General features: G+C 35.1%; 1 protein-coding gene across 13 annotated transcripts in view; it reads right to left on the bottom strand.

The window, feature by feature from the left end:
- The window catches only part of LOC109091348 (calcium-dependent secretion activator 1-like), a 73,674-nt gene that overhangs the window by 19,025 nt on the left and 33,475 nt on the right, over positions 1-21,174 (bottom strand). For 4 of the 13 annotated variants that reach the window (XM_042758684.1, XM_042758674.1, XM_042758675.1 and 1 more), the window contains exons 7-18: positions 17,706-17,817; positions 15,804-15,943; positions 15,057-15,123; positions 14,742-14,850; positions 14,363-14,575; positions 12,194-12,205; positions 5,849-5,985; positions 5,573-5,760; positions 3,685-3,786; positions 2,823-2,886; positions 2,476-2,599; positions 393-461 (exon numbers count right to left, since the gene is read on the bottom strand). In XM_042758684.1, the coding sequence (XP_042614618.1) occupies positions 393-461; positions 2,476-2,599; positions 2,823-2,886; positions 3,685-3,786; positions 5,573-5,760; positions 5,849-5,985; positions 12,194-12,205; positions 14,363-14,575; positions 14,742-14,850; positions 15,057-15,123; positions 15,804-15,943; positions 17,706-17,817 (1,337 nt within the window). The remainder of the gene's footprint in view (positions 1-392; positions 462-2,475; positions 2,600-2,822; positions 2,887-3,684; positions 3,787-5,572; positions 5,761-5,848; positions 5,986-12,193; positions 12,206-14,362; positions 14,576-14,741; positions 14,851-15,056; positions 15,124-15,803; positions 15,944-17,705; positions 17,818-21,174) is intronic. The other 9 variants (XM_042758686.1, XM_042758676.1, XM_042758679.1 and 6 more) reach the window with 5 other exon arrangements.

Below are 21,174 nucleotides of genomic sequence, written 5' to 3'. Positions count from 1 at the left end.
TGTTACTAACTCCTGCTCTCCCAGTAGCTCAGGCACCTGTTGATGTGTCTGGAACCCCCCAGTGAAACCACCTACCACACCACAGTAACGATATACACAGTAAAACAGCGAGCAAAGTAAAAATGCATTCAAGTTACAAACATGAGCTTCAACAAACAAGAGGAAGCTGAACGGATGCATCAGTCATGTCGTATTACAAACAGATGGAACATCTCTGCCAAAGGAATTGGAATCTAAACGTTACGTATCGTTCTCTACTCTGTGTCTGTCATCTGTATAAAAATGGCAAAACAGAAAAGTTCCAAGAAGGACGTGACATGGAGGATTGAGCTGATGAAAGAGAGGTAAAGAATGAGTGAAGAGTGAGAAGAGGGTGAGGAGTTGTTACTCACGGATGGTTAAATCCATCACTTGTGTAGCCAAGGAGTAGACAGGATGATCATACATTTCCCTCTTTTTTCCTAAAGAAAAGGAGGATTCCAGCATGCAAGAGTTTGGGATCAGAGGAAAGGGGGTCAAGGGTTGAATATGGTGAAGGGATGTCTTGTGTTAAGGGAAGTTCTCATCAAGAAAAGTTTTTGCAGAGGTCGGATAATACAATGTGATTTGATGGTTAAAACCCTTAAACCACAATCACCCTTAAAATCTCACTTAGAGACACTTTTAAAGGTGCACTACCCTTCAAACGTTTGGGGCCAGTATTTATTTATTTTTTTTTAAATAATTAATGCTTGAATTTAGCAAGAATGCATTAAAAGTATCAGTTTTATTTCAAATATATGATGATGTTCTATTTGAACCTCTACAAAAATATTAAGCAGCAGTGTTTTCAACAATAATATTAAGAAATGTTTCTTAAGCATCAGCATATTAAAATGATTTCTGAAGGATCATGTGACACTAAAGACTGGAGTAATGGCTGCTGAAAATTCAACTTTGCCATCACAGGAATAAATTACATTTGAAATTATATTAAAATAAAGTTATTTTATACGGTAATAATACTTTACAATATTACTATTTTCTGTATTTTAATCAAATAAATAAAGTCTTGGAAAGAGACTTAAAAAAAATTAAATTACATAAACCCGAAACTTTTGAACGATAGCGTATTGTTCACCCAAAAATGAAAATTCAAAAAAGTCATTTGAAACACATAATTTTATGCTGCTTCTTTTGTCAAAACTTTTCAGAGCAGCCAGCCAATTTTTGTTGCATGGAAAAGAGCTGCTTAGTCCGCAAAATATCTGCTTTGTGTTTCAGTGAAGAAAAGAAAACCATATACATTTCAAATTATATAAATGACATGATGAAATATTCATATTTGGGTGAGCTGTTCTTTTAAGGATATTGTGTCAATATCAGCCAAGGCCCATTAGAGAGGCACTGATACTGTGTTCTAAAAGATTGCCAGCCATTTGGCTCTTGTGTCATTGGTTTGTCACCCTGTTCGAAATAAGCAACAGAACAAATGATTTGATGAAGTAGAGGGTATTCCTTCAGAGAAACAATTTAAAAATGATCTTTAAACATCTAAACACAAAGATTCTCTTCAAAACCAGCACACAATGCCTTTTAGTTCTCTTCAAACAGACACCTCTCCATATTGCCCATCTTTTGCTTCTTTGTAATCCTCTTTCACGCTTGTTGCCCAACCTGGCATTGTTTCATGGATGCTTCCCTCTTCATCTCATTGCTCTTTCCCCCAACCTGTTTTCCTCTACTGGTCTCTTCATCCCTTCAACCGCTCCTTCCCACATACTTAATTTATTTCACCGCAAGATCCGTCCCCATGCCTACATCCTCCCTCTCATTTTCCTTGTTCCTTTTCCTCCTCCGTAACTATTTCTCTACCCTGATGTAATTTATCATCCTAATCTGAGCCATAATACTAGAAAAGAGAATGTGTGGAGACCATTTGAAAAATGTCCAATTTTCTATGTTATCGCAGCAGTAAGAAGCTCTTCTTTGTGTGGATCTGAATGCATTTTTACACAAAGTCCACAAAAGGAGAATGGACAAGACATTTAAACCTTTCTTGAAAAGACAGAGAGAAACAAAAGCAGTAACTGCCTTAGAATAAACAAGTATATAATTTTAATCAAGACAGATGCTGTGCGATTCAAGAATGTAGTCTAGTGTGCTACTGTAAAATAAAAAATAAAAAATGTCCATGTATATACAGTATTTACCTGCAAACCAACACAATACATAAACAATTTAAACAGAAGCTTAATTACCCAAACCTAAATTTCTTTTCCTTTCACAAACTGAAAGCAGAAGAGTAGATTATTTACTCAAAGCACATTAGCTAATTATTCAAATATAAACCACAGTTTATGCATTAAATTGATATAAATGAGTAAAAAGTAAAAAAAAAAAAAAAATACAAAAGTTCCCTTCTGGATCAAATCTTTGCATGGTTAAGTGCTTTAAAATCATAATGCTGTGAAAGAAGGGGGCAATGCTAGTCACCTTCCTCTCTGGCGTATTCAGTGATGCGCTGGTAGTTAATTTGAGCTGCTTGCTCTAAGCATTTACGAATGACAGCCTTGACCTCCTCCTGCGGGACTGGGGTCACAATGTCCTTCATAAGCACCTGTGAAAAAGCACAAATCCAAATTTGTTATCTAGTGACAAATTTTGTTGTCCTAGTATGAATGAGTCATACTTTTTTTTTTTTTTTTTTTTTTTTTTTGTGAAATGATGCGTGGCAGAACAAGTAAACAGAAACAGGCGGTGCTGAATAAAATACCATCAATTGCCTCCTTTTACCTTCTATTGCTGCTACTCTGAATCAATATAAGCAATGTTGTCATTACCCTCTCCAGCAAAGACAGAGTGGCTTTCAATGCTCCCTCAGGGCGACCGAACGGAAAGCAATACCTACAACAACAAAAATGACATTATGGTTGCAGAAAATCCTATACAATTATATTTTTGCATGTAAAATCAGTGGTTCTCAACAGGTGGGTCGAGACCCAAAAATGGGTTATGGACAGCAAGGTAAAAAACACAATGCTAAATGTGAATAATACAATATAACTAAAATGCAACTGTTTTCAAGAAAATACAAACTGCTTCCCATATCTTTTATGGCTGATGTCAGTAAATTCAAAATCTTCAGTATTTGTCTCCAAATGAAAACCAAAAACAAAACCGTACAAGGTAAAAGACGCATTGAGCAAAATGAAACCACATCCATGTGTCTAGTTTAAGTTTAAGTTATACTTTATTCTAGATTGATTTGAACAGGCTGTAATTATCACATTGATAAGCTTATGCACATAATGACTGTGCACTTGTCATATTCAGCATAATACATTATTTGGCTCAGCATTTGCTCCATGCATTAAGCTGAAAAATCACCTCTGCTGCTGTTTATGCATTTACAAAACTGTCAGTTTCTCTACTCTGACTAATAATTTGCAAATTGATGGGCCTATGCAGTCCATGGTGATATTATTTTTAATATATGATGAATATATGACATTTTTGTCTACTTTTGTGGACTTAAATTTTTAATAAGGGGTTGGATTGCCACTCAATGTCAAATATAAAATCTGTATCCTGAAACAAAACCAGGAGAACTTCTGATGTACTTCCTGCTATAATACAGCTTGTGAAATGTTCAATAAAGGCCTTACGTCTACATACTTATAGCATACTTATATACATACTCACCTAAAGTTTGTGATCTGATTCTCCAGAAGGACACGTAATCGCTCTTTGATTTCCTCAAAGCGTTCTTTTTCCTCCACCTTTACTGTTCCAAGACCATCAGGCCTATTTTACAAGCAAAACAGGGTAATTTTGAGCCAAGACAAAAGAGATACAAATCTAAAGAAAGTCCTCTACATAATTGCTTTTTAAAGCTCTGTATATTTTCAGTGAAAGCAAATCAAACCACATTAACATTTCAGTATGCAGTATATCACACTTGTAACAATAAAATACAGGCCTGGCACACTGAGTCCAGAAAGAACATCTAACCAGAAGCAATGTCTGACTTTCTTAAATCTAATACGCTGGCTATAAATGTATTTGTACCCAGCAGATGGGACCCTGTTGTGATACTCTTGGGGGACATTGATTCCAGCCCAATTTTTTTATTTACAGCTATCGATGTTACAATACTCTACTTGAGAAAACTATTAAAATATATTTAATACACACTCAGCTGCAACACAATAATAAATATACTTTCAACAAGTCAGTGGGAAGAGAAACCTAAACTAAACATGCTGTACAAGTGCATTCAGGCTTAAATTCAATGAATTTAAAATTGATTCTACTTATTTTCTTACAGGATACTGGTCTTATTGTCAAAGTAAATATATCACATTATGCAATCTTATGCTGAATTTAAAGGAATAGTTCATTTTGGCCTTTATCCACCTTTTTCCTAATGAGCCTACTGCATTTTTAGTTATGGGAAGCACTTCTGGTTTGGGGAAGTTCCATGCAAAAAGACTGAAACAAATCATTTCAAATTATAAGGTTGTGCTACAAATATCTTTATATGTCAGTTTGACTGAAAAGGCTGTACATTTTTCTTCATGTTTTATTTTCAGATGCCAGGAGAATAACGGAATGCTTGGTATTTTAATATGACACAGTATAACAAGAATATCTATGGCAAGAGCACTCTTCAGTCAGTTGCATTCTTTTCTTCATTATTATTTTTATTTTTCCTTTATATTCCACTGCAACAATGAGAAAAGACAACATATACTGCATATTTGTGGTCTGGTCTCCCAATTGAATTCATGATATATCCTATGAATAATTCACTGGAATTCACCAAGAATTTCTTATTTTTATTCCAAAATCCTCATGTCTCTTTCCAGGTTTTCACTAAGATGGTTTAAGAAGTAATTATCCCCCTTTTCAATTCATATAAGAAGTGTTTACTGGAATGTTTCTGAAGCAGGTAAATACAATATTTGTTATCTGTCAAAATTATGGGAATCACAAAAAAAGCCTTTTTTATATTTTGGGTGAAAGACTACTACAGTAGACAAGCTGAGCTGTTTAATCCATTTCACTCGGTGTGAACTGTGTACTGTACAGTGTAGAATAAGATGCTGTTGATATGAATATATGCTTGATAAGCCCTCTTACCTTGTGCTTTCAGGGGCCAGCTGTGTTTTACATTTCCTTTTTATTTTTGAATCCTTTTTCCCTCCAGAGTTTGAGCCAGCCCCCTGTAACTCAGACCCCCTCTGACTATCAGGAACATGTAATGAATGAGCAACACAATGAGATTTGGAAAGTAAAATAACAAAAAAGGAGAATGGAAAGTGTAGTGGCTGAAAGAATACTGCTGAGGTTTGGAAAGTGGAAAAGAAATGAAAAATGATTGCGAACAGAAGACACAACAAATCAAACAAAATTTGGCAAAATTATAAAGAACATTCACAGGGAAAAATATAATAAACACTAAAGAAAAACTATGCTGATGACTTGCAAAGAGCCCTTGTTGTCCACCCTCGTTCCTGCTTCCATGATCCGTATCTTTTCCGATATCTAACATCCCAGTAATGTGGTGTATCTGAATGCGGGGCTGTACCTGTTGCCGTGAACATGGGAGGCACAAAACGCGAAGCTGTAGTGCAGCAGCGTCGGGTCAATCATGTGCCCGGCATCTGCCCTCTCCAGTAGGTCGCCAAGATAACACAGATGTCTGTGGCATCCTCTCACCCCATTCCGAGCACAGTATTCATCCAGAACAAACACCTGGCCAGGGCTAAACCATCCCTACAATTCCAGCAAATGGGTAGACAGTTTGGAAATGATGTTTACAGTTGTTTTGCATTTAATTCAACCAAAGAAAAAAAACACTTACCAGACATGCAAAGTTGTCATTTAGCCTGTGGTCCAACGTGAGCCTCTGCACGATCTCGAACAATGAGGCATGATCAAAGCTACATGGGTTAGCTGAGATAAACTCATCCATGCCGTGCTTCTGTGCCCTGTCAGCATCTATTCCAGCCATTCATGGGGGAGGAAGGGACAGGGGGTGGGTTCAAGGAAGAGGAAATTAGCAAACAGCAAGGAAAATGATTTGTTCTCCTCCCAACACAAAAAACGAAACACCTATAATGAGTATTCTATGGCAAATCAAGGACATTGAGCTTTCACATTGTCAACTTGCAGCAAAAGTCAAGCAGAGTTCAATTGGACCTAGCAAATGTGGAACTGAATGGTAACCCTCAGCTCACATTCATTCTGAACGTGCATGCATGAGCTGATCTGGGCGCGGTCTCTTCCTGTTCTCTCAATCAAAAGCTTTTCAACTTAAAAGCCATCAATGGCTTTGAGCAAGTGGCGCAAATCCAAATGATGAATTGTATGGCGTTATTTCCCTGTCAAATGTCGAGAGCGCATTATTGTAGCGCGAAAGTACATTAATATAATGCGCGGGCGCGAATCTCTCTGCTCGCGCGCGGGAACTGGGCGCACGCTCTCAGATACACATTGCTCTTGTAAGAATTTTCTCTGGGCTCGCTCAGAGAGTATGCCTGCACTTAAAACATGTTCAGTGCAATCGCGAATCTCTCCTCTTCACTTAAAGTAAGCGTGTATGTGCTTAGACTGTGTCCCGAGCGTTCACGCACGGCCAAGTACTCTTCTCTTCGATTTCTTTCTCTTTGCTCTTGGCATAAACACTGTCAAAACGGCAACAACCAATCAGAAATAGGCTTCCACGACTGACCAATGAAAACGCGACATCGTACATGGACTCTTATTGGTTGATGGGCATTTCGGCTCTTTTTCATGAGCAGGCTCGTTTGACTCAGCTCACTGAAAAGAGCCGGCTCTTTTGGCTCACAAACGGCTCTTTAAAAAACAATAATATTTTGACTATGATAGGTGTGAAAGCAATTCTAATTAAATTATTAAATGAAATCATACTCACAATGTCTCACAATTTCTTTAAAAATGCATTGATTTGTTATGAAAAAAGAATACTATTAAACATTTGCATTTAAATTACAACGTTTTAATGTATAGAAACAACAACATTATAAAACAAATACAATCTGAATCTGAACAACAATAGAACCCATATTAAAGAAAAATAAATAACTTAAAGGATTAAACTGGTCCCTCTTTTTTGGCATGTTATATAACCAGCATGAATCTCACTAGTTATGTTTTGTATAACTAGCATGAACACACACACACACAATGCTGATCATATTTTTTTTTATGAGAGATTTGCATTCAGAAATGCAAGCTGCCTTACTTTCGAGGGGCTGATGCGGTTTCTTCTCCGAGTTTGACACTGTGTGTGTGGTGTGTGTATGATGGCTCGGCCCCTCCTTCATGTCATATAATTGGTTGACACCTCGTGTATGATTGACAGGAACAGAATGTGAGGCTGATCAGACAGTCGAAACGAATATGTGCGCCTTTAGGACTATACAATATTTTTTTTTGTTCTTTGAATTAGTCAATTATTTTAAATAAAATAAAATGCATCCATTATTTCATTATTACATAATGATTTATGTAATAATGCGAGCCAGCTCTCGTCGTTCACCTACAAGAGCCGGCTCTTAGAGTCGGCTCATTCGCGAATGACCCATCATGGAATAAGTTCACTGAAGTTCAATCAAGACGAGCCTAGATGGATCCGCCGAATCGACGATCTCAGGTAACCAGTTTTATTTGTTTTTATGTTAAATATGTCAAATGTATCTTAGAAATGTCTGGGAAGAGGGCGATTGGATTATTTTACATATAAATTACCTAGACTGTCAACCACATTGTTCACACTACGTGCCATGCCCATTGAAGGTTCAATTTTTTAGAAGAAAAAAAAAACAGTGCGTGATTGATTATAACACTCAAGGCTGCAATCCGCGATAAAGAAAAACCATTGCAGATGACACTTTTCATTAATTTCACATCACTTCATTCGTGACAGCCATAGATAACATAATTTTACTGGGTCATTTTCCCCCCTTATCTTATTCCCCCGAAATATTTGTTTCAATTTAGCAGTTGATCTCGCTACGTACTTAATGTTTAATCACTGGTGTGATTGCACGAGACAATGTGTTAATTATCAGACGTAAAATATTATTTTTGCCTTTTGGAATCGGCTTTCAAATATATTTGGCTAAAAAATCTACCCTTCAATGGGCATGGCACGTAGTGTGAACAATGTGGTTGACAGTCTAGGTAATTTATATGTAAAATAATCCAATCGCCCTCTTCCCAGACATTTCTAAGATACATTTGACATATTTAACATCAAAACAAATAAAACTGGTTACCTGAGATCGTCGATTCGGCGGATCCATCTCGGCTCGTCTTGATTGAACTTTAGTGAACTTATTCCATGTGTTCCATGTGCGGTTCAATATCAACCAATAAGATTCCATGTACGATGTCGCGTTTTCATTGGTCAGTCGTTGAAGCCTATTTCTGATTGGTTATTGCCATTTTGACAGCGTTTATGCCAAGAGCAAAGAGAAAGAAATCGAAGAGAAGAGTACTTGGCCATGTGTGAACGCACGGGACACAGTCTAAGCACATACACGCTTACTTTAAGCGAAGAGGAGAGGTTCGCGATTGCACTGAACACGTTTTAAGTGCAGGCATACTTTCTGAGCGAGCCCAGAGAAAAATTCTTACAAGAGCAACGTGTATCTGAGAGCGCGCGCCCAGTTCCCGCACGCGAGCACAGAGATTCGCGCTCCGCACATTATATTCCGCGCGCGAGCAGAGAGATCCGTGCTCGCACATTATATTAATGTACTTTCGCGCTACAATCATGGGCTCTTGACATTTGACAGGGAAATAACGCCATAGAATTGCAGTTGTAGTTTCTTTCACATGAATACAATAGATTCTGCCATTCGCAATTGGTTAATATCACTCATTTCAAGAGAGAAGATGGACTGTGTGCTCGTAAAAATACCAATGCCAAAAAAGAAATCGGGGTGATATGTTAGCCATCTTTGATTGAATGTACTCAAACGTTATCTTTAAGATAATATTGAAAGACCCCATGAAATGACATTTGATTAGAGAGAAATATGTGAAATGCAGCATATTTATAGTCCTTTTCTTCTACAAAAAAAAAATATAAGAATTTTTGGAAAATATTTACTAGCATATAAACTACCATTCAAAAGTTTGGGCTAAATAAATCTTTTGAAAGAAGTCTCTTAAGCTGCCTTTATTTAATCAAAAATACAGTAAAAACAGTAATATTGTGAAATATTTCAACAATTTAAAATAACCATTTTCAAGTTTAATATATTTTAAATGTATTATATTTCAGTAACACTTTACAATAAGGTTCCATTCGTTAACGTAAGATAAAATATTAACTAACATGAACAAACAATGAACAATACATTTGTTACAATATTTATTAATCTCTGTTAATGTTAGTTAAAGAAAATACAGTCGTTCATTGTTAGTTCATGTTAATTCTCCGTGCATTAACTACTGTTAACAAGCACAACTTTTGATTTTAATAATGCATTAATAAATGTTGAAATTAACATTAGCTAAGAACTTATTAACCTTATTGTAAAGTGTAACCACTATTTCTGTCTGAAATCATTCTAATATGCTAATTTGAAGCTGAAGAAACATTTCTTATTTTTATCTCATTTGAAAACAGTTGCTTAATTTTTGTTGTTAAAACCATGATAGATTTTATTCAGGGTTTCTTTAATGAATAGAAAATTCAAAATAACAGCATTTATTCGAAACATAAATCTTTTGTAACATTAAAAATGTCACTTTTGATCAATTTAGTATGACACTCTTGAATGAAAGTATTTAGACAAATAATAATAATAATAATAATAATTCCTACTGATCCCCAAACTTTTGAATGATATTGTTAATGCTAAAAGAAATGACATAAAAGTCACAAAACATTTTTTTTTAATTTCATGGGCTCTTCAATATGCTCAGTGTTCTAGGCTAAATTTAATCAAAATAAGTTAAATAGTCTGTTCGATTTCCTTAGTCCTATGCACATATATTTGTTGGAGAAAGTAGTAAAAGAAAAGTTATTCCTAAAAAACTGGCCCCTTGAAGAATTACATTATTAGCAACAGAATGATAGAATCTAAATCTGTGCAGTGATGAGCGTGCTCTAATGAGAGAAAATGTGAAGAAAGAATGTGCATCGTGTTACACCAATGATTAGGGCGTGTGTCTAGATAACAACATGATTTCACACCTTTTTTGTAAAGTCATATGTCTAAAAATAAAGTGCTTAATCTAGTGCTTATGTGGAAAACAAATAAATACTATCTTGATCTGCTTAGAGGAACTCAGATAAAGTTCTGTTATCCTTTGGCTGAATAAAGCATTGCTACAATTATAAAGACGTAGACTAAAATAAAAATAGAAGACAAAAAAGAAAATAGAGGCACAGGAAAAGACACGGGATTGTAGGAATGAAAAACTCAGTGAGAAAATGATTAAGATAGACAACCAACAAACAGAATGGGTTGAGAAAAGACAAACATCAAAATGAATGGCAAAGAAGCCCTATAACTAAGCAACTCAGGATGATAAAAATGAAGTGTAAAAATATACAACAGACTATGTGAGTTCTATGAACCATGTAATTGTAAGGAAGAAATAAGACGGAATAATTACAGGGTAAACCTACGGGATTTAAGTATTTATTCGCCTTACTCATTTGCATTTTTACATTTCATAATTATACATTAATTAAAATAATGTTCTTTTACATTCCGCACAGTTTTAAATTGGCTTATGCACAAACCAGTGTGCTGCATTCAAATAAGGCTAGGACATAAGAGGATGCTAACAGGCTAGAAACCATTATTAATATTATTTTATTACTATAACATTTCTTAATGGTTATATATGATATTTCATTAAAAATTGATGTATTTTACATGCAGGAATACAGTGAGACACTCCACTATGCTTTCCTATGTCATGCAAGGAAAAGAAAAAGGAAGAAAAAAATTGCAGTAACATTTTCAGCTTGCCTATCCATTAGCATTCCATATTTTTCTGTTTTCTCTTTGCAAGTTGACAATACTGGAGAAATTTTCAGTGTGTTCACAAGGGTTGCTGAGCACACTGACAAGCAAGCCACTTCAGTGGCATGCCAACAGGCTAGCATTATTACTGTTCTTGTGCAGATACACGGCTTTAGCAAGAAGCCAACAGAGGCTACAAAAGTAATTGATTCATTCTATGTAAAGAATGGAGAATAATCAAAAAAGGAAGAAAATGAACTTGTCTTTCCATCAGCATCTGAATGGATAACATGACATCAAAATGCTCACCTACTCAAGCAGTATAAGGGCAAACACACAGGTGCAAATAATGAACTATATCTTTGCTAAGTTCTACATTGGGTTTAGGGACTACTTCAAAGAGGCCCATTTCCACCGGACGAAAGATAATTAGGAGTATTTCTTGGTGAGGAGGGATGGCAGTGCCTGCTCCTTCACATTGGCATTCAGAATACTCCACTTACATATTTGCCAACTCTTGTGAAGCTCAAGTTCAAAAATAAAGAATTTAGTTGAAAGGCAAGAGAACCCTCAAGAGTAAAGTCCAAGTCATCAAAAATGAGCAATGCTTCACTGTTGCAGTTACTGTAGACAGAACTAATTGCCGAAATGCTACATTTGGTTTAGTTACTCTTCCTGAAAACATTAAGTGCCAATTAAGTGACAATTAGGTGGCAAAATAAACTTAAAAATTCTTAAAAGTGACTCAAAAGATTAGCAATCACATTTTCAGATATATTTTTTTTTAATTTATTAAATGCCACCAAATAGTTTGTTTCAGTCGATAACCAACAGGACAATCCAAACCCTCCTCTACTTTACTCTGAGGGGTCTTGTGATGCCAATTATGTTTATGTAGAGAAGGCAATTATGCAAATAAATCATAAACCATACTACCTTAGCTAAATGATAAGTACAATCGCACTAATTATCATGCAACCTAAACTGGAATAATGAAAGTCTGTAGTTTTAACCATCATCAAAAAAGTTCAACGGAAAAATAAAATTATCTACTTAGGACTAAGGCATGAGGAGTGAGATTTGAAAGGAGGAGAAAAAGAACGAGAGAAAAAGGATAAAGAGAGCATGTTGCATTGGTCAGATAATGGTTTTAGGATTATCTGACTGGTGCTAGCTAACAGGTTAGCACTTACCCTTGAGTCCAGCTAGAAGACAGCAGGGTAAGAAGGGACAAACCAGAATAACATAAAGACTAGCAACAAGGCTGAAGGAAAAAGCAGACACGAAAACCCTGACTCCACTACAGCTGCAGGACTAAAGAAGGGTAAAAGCAAAGCATGAACGAAGAAAAAAACACAACGTAAAATACAACGACCTGTATCAATATGATAGTGCAGTTTGAACTGGTGGGTGGTCAGATCGAGTAGTGAAAGAAAGAAAGAAAGAAAGAAAGAAAGAAAGAAAGAAAGAAAGAAAGAAAGAAAGAAAGAAAGAAAGAAAGAAAAAAAAAGAAAAAGAAAGAAAGAAAGAAAGAAAGAAAGAAAGACTTATTTAGGTGTTTTACGTTGTGCTCTGCTGCAGCTGATTTTGACAGGATTCTCATCGGTGCACTGGATTGCCAAACACTAATACAATCTAAATCACTGGAACATTTACTAACACTGTACTGGCAAATACACTTACCTTCAGACATATATTTGAATGCTGGTTGAATGTGTATTAGATGCCAGTATCAGCTGCTAAACTGATTCTATGAAGGTACTGTTTATAGTAAATAAATAATATAATCTGCTCATAGAGAATCAATCCAGTAACCATTTACCATTTAAAGTAAAAATTTGAAGCCATGAAAATAATTCACGCTGTCAGCCTACCTCAAAATGTCACTGCTTTCAAAAGTATAAAAACACTGGTAACACTTGACAATGAAGTTCTATATGTTTAAAATAGCTACAATGAAATAACAATACATTTCCAGTTTATTTATCTATAGGTTAATGTTTATTTCTATTTTAACAGTTGTAAGAAATGATATTAGTAATGTATTCTGAATTACATAATATGAATAACAATAAACAACTCTGTATTTATAAAATAACATTATCCTAGATTAATGACCAAGATAATTACTGTTTCCAAAGTAAAGTGTTACCAAAACAAAAATACTCAGGGATTCAATAATATTTACTTATTCATTGTATGTTATTATGATACATGCATTCTGTTAACAGAGTAAATCATGTCCATTTAATATATACAAAGCTTTAATCAGAACCTTCATAGCATTCTAGAATCTGCAAAAAACATCTGCAGCAAAGGGATGTTTGCTTGTGGGTGTGTATATAGCATGTTTTATATTCCACTACTCTGTGCCATTCAAGACCACCTGGGGTGTGTTAAGGTGAAGGGTGAAACATTTACACAGTGTAATAATGTTTCAGAAGGAGAGGGGTCTGTCTTATAGTAAGAAAATTGAATGGCATCTGAACTTGTGAGGGAATCATCTGTCCACAAGAAACATTCACAAACAGGACAAATAAATCAATGGAAAACAACACAGAACCTCTACCTTTAGATTTTGTATATGTGATTAAAACGTGAGCTATTCTTTTAATTGAATTTATTTGAAGATTGTATCAATTCCCTTAAGAGACATTTTGTGATATAAGACATTGCTTTGGACAGATGCAGAAGTAGATGCACACCAAAAGACAGGCTCTGAATAGCAGGATCTATTATTATTTAGATGCTTCAAAGTGATTTGATATTAGTGTGAAGTACTTTTTATTTATATTTTTTTACTTTAACGGGTGTTTAAATTGTCGGTGAGAACATGTGTAGCAGAATCTTAATTCCATAGGGTGAGTAAAAGATGCCAAAATGTTCATTTTTGGGTTAACTATACCTTTTTTAGATAGAAGCTGATATTGGTTGACCACTTTAAATTATCTAAGTTATTAAAGGGCAGTAACAAAGACATGGACATTAAAATAAACACATTTTTCCACTCTACACACTCAATCTTACCTTTTCCTGATATTTGTGCAGTATGCTGAGAGTGCAAGGTAGCATTACTATGAGATTATGAGTTACTAATTCAACCTGAATTCATTTATTCATTATAAGTCTGTTATCTACTATATTTTGTGACCACAAAAAGTTGTGACAGAAACACTGTCACTGTATGTGAGTGGTTGTGGGGCATGTGGGATATAGCCTAAATAATGGAGCCATCACCGTTTAAAAAAAAATGGATATTAACAACCCTTGGTATGTATTTAATTTACTCGCCATCTCAGCTTCGGTCGATTTTTGTCCTAACTGACAGTGCAATTAAATGCTTTACTGGTATGTTTACTTACAGAACTGAGAGATGGGGGCGTCCATCTGTGCTGCTGCTCCGCCCTTAGAATTCAGTTTCTGGACCTGGGTGGGCGGGACGGGTTTGTGTGATTGGCCAGTAGCACGATACATGGCCTGCACCCATAGGATCCGGTCCTGCTCATCATCACTGGCAAAGATCACAGTGTCACCCTCCTTTACTGCATTGAAGAAAGCACGGCCTCCATCCAGACCTGTACACACAGTAAAAAAAAAAAAGAAGCAACAAACAAAAAAACAAAGATGCAGTTTATTACATTAACTATGGACATGTTCCACTAATGTTTGACAACCAGAAAGTGAGAATAGTTTCATGACAGTCTGATACATAAGAGTAATCTGTGACTGTGGGAGCATAACCTGGCTGTGGGTCAGTGTAGTCCACAGTATAGCCATCTAGCTGCAGCAGCTCCTGTGGTTCTGACTTCTTCTCTCGATAGCTGCACACGGCAAAGGTATACTGACTTACCTATAGGAGAAAGAGAAACAAATTCATATGCCATATGCAGCCCATTAGATTCTCTGATTTATATCTGTGTCATATGCACTATTTAAAATTGTATATGGGTCATTAAGGCACTGATAATCGAAAGACATTTCAAATTGAAGCCGAAATCAACTTTGTTACATTCAACATATTCTTCACGCACTCAGTTTAAATATATAAAAATATACCTGGACCAAGACAAAGAAGCGCTTCTTCCAGCGTTTCCAAACATTTTTGCCAACAGCCCATAAATACCTAAATGAATAATCACAGGTTTGCTCAGTATTTTACTTCATTCATTTAAATACATATATACTCTCATACACTACCGTTCAAATGTTTGGGTTCAGTAAGTTTTTTTAAATACTTTTATTCAGCAAGGATGCATTACATTTTTCAAAAGTTACAGTAAAGACATTTATAATGTTGCAAACCTAAATATTTGTTATTTTAAATAAATTATGTTCTTTTGAACTTTCTAGTAATAAAATAATCATGAAAAAATATATCATGGTTTCCATGACAGCAATACTATTTTCAATACTGATAATAATAAGAAATATTTCTTGAGCACCAAATCAGCATTTTGATTGATTTCGGAAGGATCATGTTATACTAAAGACTGGAATAAAAATAAAGACTTAATCTTAAAATACATTAAAATAGTAAACAAATTTTCAATTGTAGTAACATTTCAAAATGTTTTTACAATGTTTCACAATATGTTATTGTTTTTAATGTATAATCATAAGAGTTTTTTTTTTTTTTTTTAATCTTACTGACTCCAAATGGTAGAGCACAGTAATGTACATAGTGTTTTATTATATCAGGAAATCAAAGATGTTATGTCTGAATGATACTGCTTTGGAATGCAATCTCTATATGAACTGAAGACTTTAACAAAGGAGTATTCCTGTACCCACAAAATCCCTTACCCGCAAGCCTTCATGTTCTGAGGTTTGTCCATGCGTACAGCAAGTTTGATCTTCAGATCTTGATCAGGGCAGGCCTTGGTCACAGTCATCTTGTGAAGCTCTGCCTGCTTCGGGCTGTTTGGAGTTGGGTGAAGAACCACCTAATCATTCAACATGAGAGATTCATGATTATTAGTCAATCTTATCACAATTCATAACACTAGAATATCACCATAAAAAGGAACAGCACATCCAAAATTAAACTTCTGTAATTATTTACTCACTCAAATGTTATTGTTCCAAACCCGTATGAACTTCTTTCAGGACAGAATGACAGAACTTTCATTTTTGGTGAACTATCTCTTTAACATGTAATCCTATAGCCAGAGTCTGCACTAGAAACTCATTTTCACACACGAAGCATTCAGTAAACAGATAAACAGGTTGTGTGGGTGTGGGAAAATATCCCTGAGTCTGGGTGTGAGCTGATAATGACATATTACCAGTCAGCATTTTCAGAGAAATTCTCAGCATTCAATTAATTTTGGTTCATGCGGCAGTGTACTGAGAGTTAGAATGTACAGCTCTTCTCTTGGCACCTTATCAGAGAAAAGCCAGTTTCTCTCATATTCTCTCTTGTGCTTTTTTATTTTCTCTTTTCTCTCTCTGATAAGTTGGCGTAATCTATTTCTTAGCTAGAGTTAAGGTTTAGAGATGCCTGTCTACTTTAGTCTTGATGGAGACACGGACACATTTTTTAAACTCTGTGTAAATCCGGCATCCATCAAGGTCAAAAAGCATGCTAATAATGTCATCATATGAGGACCTCAGAGTCCTTGAATTTACAATGTTTTTTAGATTCCAATGAATGAATTTTAATTAGGATTGCAAATGTGATGGAGAATTGCAATTCAAATTTGTATTACAAAATGTACATTTAAAATTAAATGAAATTGCTTTAGGTTTTAATATAAAAAAATTCTGTATGAATTATCCATGATATCGTATATATCCAACATTGAAAATATTTCGAGAAACATTAGATTATATTAATTATTAAATGTTTTCTAGGTAAATTATTAAGGTCATTTGTATCTTCAGTATTATATATATATATATATATATATATATATATATATATATATATATATATGCACACACACACACTACTGTTGTGGTTGTAAGACTTTTTAATGTTTTTGAAAGAAGTTTCTAATGATCACCAGGGCTGCATTTATTTGATCAAAGATGAATTTTCAGTAGCTATTACTCCAGTCTTCAGTATCACATGATTCATCAGAAATCATTCTAATATGCTGTTTCTAATATGCTGCTGAAACATTATTATCAGTGTTGAAAATAGTTGTGCAACTTCATATTTTTGTGGAAACCATGACACAAGATTCTTTTATGAATAGAATGTTTAAAAGAATATCAAAAATGTGGACATTTGTGATTCTGTATGGGAAAACGATCTGATTTGATGCCTGTGTTAACAGTCTTGTTCTTATCATAGCCTAATTAATAAACAGGCATAATCAGCCAAAATTATTCATAATTGTATTAATTACTTATTATAACAAATTTGCATACAAAAGAAGGAAGCCTGTTTTGTTCTTTGGGAACCTCTAAATATATATTTACTGATTATTCAAATATTCACTGAAACAGATCAGGGATTTGACTTAAAAGCAGTGCTTCTAGTTTCTTAACAGGGATTTTCAAGACTAGAGATAATTTTTTAGCCACAGGCATCAATCAGCAGGAGAATGAGGCAAAAGGAGAATTAAAAAGTAAGACATCACTTCTACAACACCATAACAACCTCAAATAATCCATTAATTTAAAAAAAAAAACAAAAAAAAAAAAACAGAATGACAGATGTCCAAAGCCACAAGAAAGAAAAGAAGGATCGAAAGTTACCCGGCCCAGCTCCTTGTCCTCCAGGGCCAAGACTCCTGTGCTCTCTGTGAAGAGCTTCACTTTGACCGCTGGCAGGGGGTGTGTGGTGGTGAAGTCTCCTTGGGTTCCCCAACTGAGAACACACATAAACACAAGGCTTATATTTACTTTCTACACTCATTTTCATCCTTCTCACACACAAACAGTACAACCACCAAGGAGTTACTTCAAGGGGCTCTTACACCAGCTGAATAACTCCCTTTAATATGCAAGGGAATGCTAACATATGGCTTTCTCCAGGTATCATAGATCTCCTTGACACTCGGCCGCTCTTGATAACTTTATCACTGCATAACCACTGCACAACGCTTGTTTCCATTGTATTACTTTGATCAGCGATGAAAACAATCTCCGCAGTCCTATTCGGCTACATGGCAGGGCTGATGAAATCGTTCACTAACAAATCATTTGATAAGGTCATAAAAAAATGTAATACTGAATGTCAAGTGCATGAGAGATAGACCAGTGGGTAAATTGTAATTTCTGATGTTTTGTACATAAACGCTTTCAGCTGAGGATATTCTCTGTTGATTACTGGTACGAGATTCTCTGACACAACAGACAAGTCTGACATTTGGAAAATAAATACATAAACAAATAACCTATAGAAGATTTCCTCCTCTTTATGGCCACTAATCCTTATGTATGTAGTGTAAAGCCTCCATAAAGAGAGAAATATAATAACTGTGCAGCTTTGCTGGCTTCAACTTATGTATAAGAGATCACACGGTAGTGGGGCTCAGCAAGAATGATAGAAGACTGTAACTCACAGACGTGCTTTAAATGATCAGAATTGATATTATAAATAATACATGTACAATTTTCTCAGAACAATATGATGCAACAGTATAGAAAAGTACACCTAGGAAAACAGAGATAAACTCTCTGCTGCACACACACACAGAGTGAGGGGTAGAGTTGGCCTAGTAAAACTCAAACACGTGACATGATCTGCTGCCGTGGAAACAGGCTGCACATTTCAGAGGCAGCAGTCAAATGAGACAGAAAGAAAAAGAGGGAGAGCGAAAAAGAGATGGAAAGAAAAAGAGGGCAAAAAAAGGAAAGCTAGCGCAAGAGGGGGAAAATCTGGTATGTGTGTTGTGGGAAGTGTGATTTATCACACGGAGAAGTGACAAATGCAGATTGAGCGATGGGTGAGCACAATCGTCAATCTGTTTAATGAACACCAGGGGGCGATAAACATAACGACTGGGCGGTTGAGGACGGATACACACCATTAGCAAAAACTGTTTTATTTGCAACAAACCTGTGATTAATATGTGGTAATTTGCATGTGAAATTATGAGCTTGAGGAAAATTTGGTGGCCAAATGTTTGCCGCTATATTTTTCTAAGCGCCTACAAGGGATATAAAATATTTTAAAACACAAAGGAAGGAATACACAAAGAATGACTTGCACCCGCTGACGATTTTCACATACTGTCTGTGTTGCTGTTGCAATAGATTTACTAAAATAACTACGGAAATTACTCCAGGTAATGATGCAAATGCATTCAAAAAAAATCTTTGCTGATGCAATTTTACTTTCTGCAGACAGTAACAGCGCAATTGTGAAAGTTGTGAATGAGGCGCAATCTATACTGTATATAATAGATAATTTACTGTATAAAGAAAAGAGACTTTAGCATTGAAAATAATTACATTTAGCACCTTTACATTTAATAACATTTAGAATTTAGCACCTGGTTGAAAGATGGTTGGTGAATAAGAATCAGGTTTTTGCACTGATAAATCACAAATATTAGTGAAGTCTTAAGTTAATGAACGAAAGATGTTTAGTTTCTGGTTGAGTGTATGTATGGTTTCTATGGATACTGATGGGTTAGCATTCTAACATTGCTAACGGCAAGTGTCAGCGAGATTGCTGACACTGCACAAGGCCATGCATGGCTGAACTGTGTGTGTATGTGTGAAGGTGCCTTTGGGACAGCGCAAGATATGTTTATTCTTGAACAGCTGACTGAATAACATTTTATAAGTACATATGAATGTCAAAAAAAAATTCTTGTCGATTCTGCTGTCTCTTTCGCAGTCTCCTCTTAATCTCGCTCCTTCAGCATGTCTGTTTGATGTGACACATTACTGTGTCCATTAACGCTGTTATGCTTTGCCAAAATGAGCCAATTCTCTCTGTTTTCAACCGCCAGTGACAGCATGAATACATGAATATAGACTGAGTTCTATGACTCATAACCATAAGGCTTTTATAAGAGCTAAGTGCTTTACAGTTGAAAGAAGAAAAGAGAGGGAGCGGAAGCAAAATTTAAGTCAAAAAAGAAGAAAAGATTGGAACAGAATCATGGATAGAGAATAAAGAGGAGCAGGGGAACTTTGATATAGGAAAGAAGTAGAGCTGCATGCTAAATATTCATGATAAATGTACAATTTTGCTGGTGACGCAAAATGAAACAATATTTTGTACGTGTGATATGTTGATTCTGATAAATGTTGCAACATCAACACTGTTATTAAATTGAACTGAATCAACACTGAACTAATTTGAGTAGAATAGCGACACGACTGTCTTCAGTAGAGCTGCTTATCACTGAATTTAACTTGTTTTAATGAATAAACTTTATCCAGTTATTGAACTAAACTGAACCAACACTGAACCGACTGGAGCTGAATAATGACATTATCATCTTGCTACAGCTGTTTTATAGCAGAATTTGGATTTGATTAATTGATTCTGTTATTTTCCAGTTTAATATTGCAATGTTGCTTTGAAACAATCTCTACTGCATAAAGCATTTTAAAAATAAAGGTGTCTTGACTTAAATGTTTTAATAGCATCTTTCATTTGAACTTCAGTAGCAAAAAATAAGTTTGATTCACTTCAATTCAAATGAATCAGTTACTATAAATCCACTCAAAACTCTAATTCAATTATTCATTTGCATCAGCACTTACAGTAAAATGTTATTTGTAATGGTATTTTTTGCATGGTGTTTTCCAAATAATAAAAAAATTGAAATAATGAAACATAACTTTAAAAAGTAAGTGATAAAAAGGTATCATTTAAAAATTTGTGAAATAATAGTGAAATATATGTAGGTATATTACTGTTTATTTATATGCACTGGTAAAAAATAAATAACTTTCTTGTGATCATACAGTGAAAAGCAATGTGGAAAACATGTTTAAGATTTATACTGAATACTGTCAAAAAATACTGAGATTTGATTGATGGATGGATGGATTTATTATTTATTTTATTTATTTTGTTTGTTTTGTTTGCTTTTTTTGCTATATTGCCTAGCCCTGGGAGGAAAGCATAGAGAGGAAAAAGGGATAAAACAGGGGGAACATGTACTTGAAGACTATGATTCATTGTAGGTTTTCTTCATTTTGTGATGCAAGAAGGTGACCTTGTATATGAAACAGATTTTACTCTCGTCAAAGGCATGCT

Source organism: Cyprinus carpio, chromosome A6 (genome assembly GCF_018340385.1).
Source record: "Cyprinus carpio isolate SPL01 chromosome A6, ASM1834038v1, whole genome shotgun sequence".
Taxonomy (NCBI): Eukaryota; Metazoa; Chordata; class Actinopteri; order Cypriniformes; family Cyprinidae; genus Cyprinus; species Cyprinus carpio.
The sequence above is the reverse complement of the archived record's forward strand: the minus strand, read 5'-3'. Positions and strand labels throughout refer to the sequence as shown.